Source organism: Hordeum vulgare, chromosome 6H (genome assembly GCF_904849725.1).
Source record: "Hordeum vulgare subsp. vulgare chromosome 6H, MorexV3_pseudomolecules_assembly, whole genome shotgun sequence".
NCBI classification, from domain to species: domain Eukaryota; kingdom Viridiplantae; phylum Streptophyta; class Magnoliopsida; order Poales; family Poaceae; genus Hordeum; species Hordeum vulgare.
In genome coordinates, this window is record NC_058523.1 from 481155423 (window position 1) to 481162385 (window position 6963).

General features: G+C 44.7%; 1 protein-coding gene across 1 annotated transcript; it reads left to right on the forward strand.

The window, feature by feature from the left end:
- Positions 1–5332: 5332 nt before the first annotated feature.
- Positions 5333–5769, forward strand: LOC123405641 (aspartyl protease family protein 2-like). The gene has a single exon (XM_045099256.1). It carries the CDS (start codon positions 5333–5335, stop codon positions 5654–5656), a length of 324 nt encoding a protein of 107 aa, XP_044955191.1. The 3' UTR covers positions 5657–5769.
- The last annotated feature ends 1194 nt before the right edge of the window (positions 5770–6963 follow it).

Here is a 6963-nt window from a genome sequence, read left to right on the forward strand (position 1 = left end):
ACTCTTAGCGTTTTTCCCTTTTATATTTCATACCAGCTTTTATTCAAGTTTTCACTGATTCACCCGTCATTTTCAGCGCCGGTTTTATTCGAGCTTTCTGTTTTCTTTTTTTGAAATCAAATTCGATTTTTTAGAAAAACGATGTACTATTCTCAAACTCCATGAACTTTTGTTAAAAAATGACTACATTTTTCAAAATTGATGAACTCCTTTTTCAAATCGATGAAATTTCTTTCAGCTTCTGATTTTTTTTTTCCCAATTTGATGAACTTTTTTCAAGTCTGATGAACTTTACTCAAAATCGATGATTTTTTCAGATTCGATGATCTTTTTTAAATTTAATGAACTTTTTTCAGATTCAATGAACTATTTTCAGGTTTGATGAACTTTTTTCAGTTTCGATGATTCTTTTTTAAATTTGATGAACTTTTTTCAGATCCAATGAACTATTTCCAGATTCGACGAACTTTTTCAAATTTGGTGAACTTTTTTCAGATTTGATGAACTTTTTCAAATTTGGTGAACTTTTTTCAGATTTGATGAACTTTTTTTCAGATTCAATGAACTATTTTCAGATTCGATGAACTTTTTTCATATTCGATTAATTTTGTTCAAATTTGCTGAACTTTTTCTGAGATTAAATGGTCTATTTCCAGATTCGATGAACTTTTTCAAATTTGGTGAACTTTTTCCAGATTAGATGAACTTATTTAAATTTGATGAAAAAAATTCAGATTCAATGAACTATTTTCAGATTCAATGTATTTTTTTCAAATTTGTTGAACTTTTTTCAGATTCGATTAAATTTTCAAATTTAGTGAACTTTTTTTCAAATTTGATTAATGTTTTTTCAACTTTGGTAAACTTTTGTAACAACTTTGTGAAGTTTTGTTCAAAATCCTTCAACATTTTTGAATTCTTAAATGTTTTCATTTTCATGATTTATTCGTATTTTATATTCATCAACGTGAACAAAACTTACTATATCTTTACATCTGTACTAAAAGGATCAAATAGTATTATTTTCTAATTGTAGGCAACAAACTAAGCCGGGGCTAGTGGGAAAGCTTAAAGGATTCAACTTAGGAGAGCAGAGATCGATTCCAACTTTGCCCAAATTATCAAAGAGTTTTACTTCGCGTTTGATTTTTCCCGCAAGTCGATTGCGCCGGTCCTCTATGCACCGCCTGCGAGCGCCAGGATCGTTAGCCGGCGCTTACCGCGCCGATTAGGAAGTCCCCTTCCCTCACCCAGCGATTGAATTCGTCTATATCACGATCTACGCAGCAACCCTCGACCGAGTCCATCACGTGAAAAGGGAGCAATCCACAGAAGACCTTCCTTCTTTCTATTTCATTTTGGCATCGTGCAGGCCGCATGCACAGCCCTAGCCGCCAACGACGTTCGTACTGGTACGGCAAATGATGCAGCCTCCCTCCCGAGTGGTTACTTCGGAGACACGACTATGGACTTATTTGGATCCTTGAGTTAGAGTTGGTTAGATTGAACCCATATAACCCTCAAAAATCCAAACAGTGGGTTACAGTTGGTTAGATGCATCTAACCCATTTAAGAGGTGCTTTTTTGGGTTAAAGTTAGGTGGAGTCAAGGAAAAGAAAAAAAAACAGCCCCAGCCGCACCAGATCCCCTCGCCACCACACCCATCCTCCTCCCGTCGCTCCCCAACCATCTGCTCCCATCGCCAGAGTTTTTACTTCGCGTTTGATTTTTCCCGCAAGTCGATTGCGCCAGTCCTCTATGCACCGCCTGCGAGCGCCAGGATCGTTAGCCGGCGCTTACAGCGCCGATTAGGAAGTCCCCTTCCCTCACCCAGCGATTGAATTCGTTTATATCACGGTCTACGCAGCAACCCTCGACCGAGTCCATCACGTGAAAAGCGAGCAATCCACACAAGACCTTCCTTCTTTCTATTTCATCTTGGCATCGTGCAGGTCGCATGCACAGCCCTAGCCGCGAACGACGTTCGTACTGGTACGGCTAATGATGCAGCCTCCCTCCCGAGTGGTTACTTCGGAGACACGACTATGGACTTATTTGGATCCTTGGGTTAGAGTTGGAGTTGGTTAGATTGAACCCATATAAACCTTAAAAATCCAAACAGGTGGGTTAGAGTTGGTTAGATGCATCTAACCCATTTAAGAGATGTTTTTTTGGGTTAAAGTTAGGTGAAGTCAAGGAAAAGAAAAGAAAACAGCCCCAGCCGCACCGGATCCCCTCGCCACCACACCCATCCTGCTCCCGTCGCTCCCCAACTATCTGCTCCCATCGCCACATCCATCCCCCACCGCTCGGCTGCCAGAGCCACCTCCGCCGCCCGGCCAGCCTCACATTTCCCGGAGTACTCCGCCGCCCGACCAACCTCCCCACTTTTATGTTTAAGTGGGACATCTCATTTGTATGGATAAATTAATTTTTATCATGTTTTGTATGCTTGATTTGTAAAGAATGTTCGTTTATGCCAATTGTGAACGGGAGGAGGCCACACAAGGACCGGCCACACCAAATTCGACAGGAAATATGGTCCCAAGTAGTCAAATGATTAAGAAAGAGCATTTATTGTCAATCTAACCCTCTCATTCAAACACCCTTTTAGTTAGAATTAGTTCCGAATTAATTCAGGATTAGAATCTAACTCTAACATTTAACCGGGTTAGAGTATCCAAACAGGGCCTGTATATTCTTCTTGGGTACCATGCCAGAAAAATTCCTGGCGCTCCACGCTCGCCATGAAAAACCCTAAGCCTGGTGGTAGTACGGGCAAAATTGACAAAAATGACCCCTGAGGGGAAAGAACTCACAGAGTGACCCCTCGGGGAAAATATTTCACCCGACTGACCCTTTTGTGTGGCGCCCGACACCTAGGCGCCACACTACACTGTGTGACGCCTAGCCGTTCGGCGCCACACCCCCGACCACCTGGCAGAGAGGGCCCACCCCCGAGGCTGTGTGACGCCTAAGCCTCAGGCGTCACACATTCTAATGTGTGGTGCCGAACGCTTAGGCGCCACACATTGACTTAACAGGCACGGGCCAGCCCCCCTCCCCACCCCCTCCCCATTCCCCTCCCTCATTCAAACAGAAACAGGCATGGCGGCGGCTGGCTCTCATCCAATCCCTAATCCCCTCCCCCATCTCCTTCAGATCTGGTGATTTCTTCCTTGAATTGATCCCCCAAGGTTGGCTACTAGGTAATCTCTTCCGTTTCCCATCCTTCTATCCAAGTGGAATAGGTTTTTGTTGAGTAGATTAATATGAGTAGATTGATATGAGTAGATTGATATGACTAGATTGATATGAGTAGTTAGGATATGAGTTCTTAGGATTTGAGTAGTTAGGATATGATTAGATTCATATGAGTAGTTAGTATTAGTAGTTAGTATATGAGTAGATTCATATGAGTAGTTAGGATATGAGTTCTTAGGATTTGAGTAGTTAGGATATGAGTAGATTCATATGAGTAGTTAGGATATTAGTAGTTAGGATATGAGTAGATTCATATGAGTTCTTAGGATTTGAATAATATGTAGATGAGTGGATTAGTAGATGAGTAATTTTTTGAATATGAGTATTTTTTGTGATTTGTAGCATGGTGTGGCTTCTGAATGATGTTTATGACGTTGAACACTGGGCCTATTTCATGTCGGAGAAGAAAATGGTAAGTAGATCATATGATAAAAAATCATGTATTTAATAAGCACTTGACAACAATCTTGAAGATCATCCGCCAACTCCTTGCTACCACATGCCCGGTAGAAGCTTGCACATAAATGCCTCATGCACCATCGATGATGCAAAGGAGCATGGCCGGGAATGACAATGTCAACCGTGTTAAGTATGCCTTGATGGCGATCCGATATGATACATATTTCCCTCTCAAATGGTAATACTTTGGTTCTCAAAATATGCAAGAACCATTCCCAGTTAACATTGTTCTCTACCTCAACCAAAGCAAAATCCAAAGGCATCAACCGGTTATTGGCATCACTTGCTATTGCAACCAACAAAGTGCCCTTGAATTGTCCGGTCAAAAACGTGCCATCGATGGAGATGACAGGACGACAGTGCTGAAAAGCCCTCACACATTGCTCAAATGCCCGAAAATGCACGGCCAAATACGCGGACCCTATTTCCATTGAGAATCCTTGTTTTCTCCCCATACGGCTCGACCACATGAACCATGCCTGGGTTAGTGTGGGCAATAGCTCCCAACAACCTAGGTATGCGGTTGTATGCTTGCTCCCAATCACCATACAACATCTTGAATGCGGCTTGCTTTGCTTTCCATGCCTTACCATATTTCACCTCGTAGTGAAAGAGGGCTTTCACAAGGTCTTGTACGCTTTTTATGCTCATTGTAGGAACTAGGAAGAGAGGAGATGGAGTTCGAAAGCCTATAAGCGATGAACTCGGAGGTGAGTTGTCTATGGCTTTGCGATGAAAGGGCACCATCAACCCTCTTGCCTCGACACATGTGAGGCATACAACTGACAATGTTTCATCCTTGCCCTCCTTTCCATGGTCTTGCACGGACAATCCAAGGACACCCTCTATCCTCACATGCAACCGTGTAACGCAGATTCATGTTTGAATGAACAACTCTGTATGGCCTATAATGCGTAACAGAATATTCATCCAACCACATCTTCAGTTCAAAGAATGTTTCGAACTTTGACCCCGGCAAAATAATATTCTTCCCATGTCTATCCCGATGAGAAGGTGGCCTAACTCCAAACAATATGCCTTTGCCTCCGTCAACCACGGCTTCATCCGCAAGGCTAAGATCCTCGAACAATGTTGTCTGGTGATCACGCTTTAATACATTCCTGAAAGCTTCAGCCTCCTTTGCCGTGAACCCTTCCTCATCAACTTCTTCATCGGGACCCTCATCGTCAGACTCAGATGCATAGCCACGTGAGTATGGAATAGAATGGTCCATTGTCTCTTGCAAATTATATTTGTCCAAATCACCAAGATTGTTGTCATGAAGAACATTACCATCATTCTCATCATCATCGTGCTCATCATTAGCCTCTAGCAATGGATCATGTTCAATGTTGACCTCTTCGTTGGCCTCATCCACACAAGAAAGAGGTTCAATGTTGGCCTCTTCGTTGATGGGTGCAGGAATAGCTTCAACAATCGGAGAGGCAACCCGGTTCAAATCCAACAAGTTAGGAACATTGGTTTTGATGGCAAATAACTCTAGAGCCTTGTCTAGTGATTCGGCCACCGTATCCTTGTATGCAAGCCAACGTTGCTCGGAGTTGACACGCATGGTCTTCCAATGAATGTGCATTCCGAATCCCACATTATGCCTACCATCAAACGCAAGGCGGTGGCGGGGGCCATGAAGGGGACCAAGCGCGCCGACGCATACTCCATCCTCGACACGTGCTTCGTGGGCCAGGCGTCCAGCCTGCGCGTCCCGGCGGTCAGCATGGCCTTCTCCGGCGGCGCCGCGCTCAAGCTGTCGGCGCAGAACCTGCTCGTCGACGTGGACAGCTCCACGACGTGCCTCGCGTTCGCGCCCGCGAGGAGCGCCGCCATCATCGGGAACACGCAGCAGCAGACGTTCAGCGTCGTCTACGACGTCAAGAGCAACAGGATCGGCTTCGCCGCCGGCGGCTGCACATGATTAATTCCTCCTATGGAAGAAGGTGCACGCGCGCATGCATGCTCGGAATGGGTTTTAATTTAATTTGTTACTACATGCACGTTCACTTTCTCAACTCGCCGGTTCGATCGACCACACAAGCTCAAGCATGTTGACGATTACACGCCAGCAGGTAGATAAAAAAAGGATGTGCTGGTTGATTAATTAGTGGTGTACATGCATGTTTAATTATAGGGAAACACTTCCTATCATACATCTGATAAGGAGATATTCGTCAGACCAGTTGAGGAACGTTGATGGGCTTTTAATCGCACCCCTGATCTGCTTCCAAAATCCATTCATTATTCAGTTTCCAAACGAGCCTGATTTCTTGCCTTGTCCGTCTCCATAGATCCCGCAAATAATCTCAGATGCACCGACCCTCCCGACTCTAGCCTGCCCCCGCTAGGCCGCCACAGCTCCATCGCCGAGCTGGCCACGCCCCTCGCCGATATGGTTCTTCACCGGTGCGTCCTCTGGAACAGTTGTCGCCCACCTGCACCGTCCAATTCCTCTCTATGCTGGTGTACTCTGTGCTGCCCATGATGTTCTCTCCTGCATGGAAAACCCAAAGACGTTCTTAGGTTGCCGCATGCGCCGATCATGTTGTTTCTAGGTCGTATTACAGGAGAAATGATCAGATGAGACGGGCCTGATGATGTTGTTCTAATTTTCTTGCTGTTGTACTTGTACTACATGTCCATCGGGAGCAAAGCTGATAGAAAACAAGAGAAAAGAAACGATGAATTCAAACATGTATGCTTCGGATTGAAAGGTCCTCTACCAGGGTAACATTCTCTCATTTGTATTGATTAATATTTACAATTTTGTTTTGCTTCTAATATTAATGTTTCGTTCAGATATGCATCTAGTTAATCTGTTGTACTGCACCTAATACCGTGGCGAGTCTTTTTCGCCATGATTTTTGTCGAGTGCATCTATTTTATAGTCGATGTGTTTCTTGCCTCATACGATGGCGAGTCTTTTTCGCCATGCTCTGGTAGTGCCGTACCAACCGCATTGCCAGCAATGTCATTGCCAGCAATGATTTGCAGGCGGGATGATGGAAGCGGAAGAGGAAGGACACGTCGGAGCCAAGCGCATCACACTGGTTGATGGCGCCGATGATGGAAGCGACTTGTAGCTTGCAACCGAGCATCTGACCTGACCTGGCAAATAGGGATCGTCATGCGGCCGTGTTCACCTGTGCACCCATACCAGCAGCTTACACCCTGCCAATGGCACTGATATGGTGCTTCCTCTGGACGACAGCATGGCCCTCTAGGACT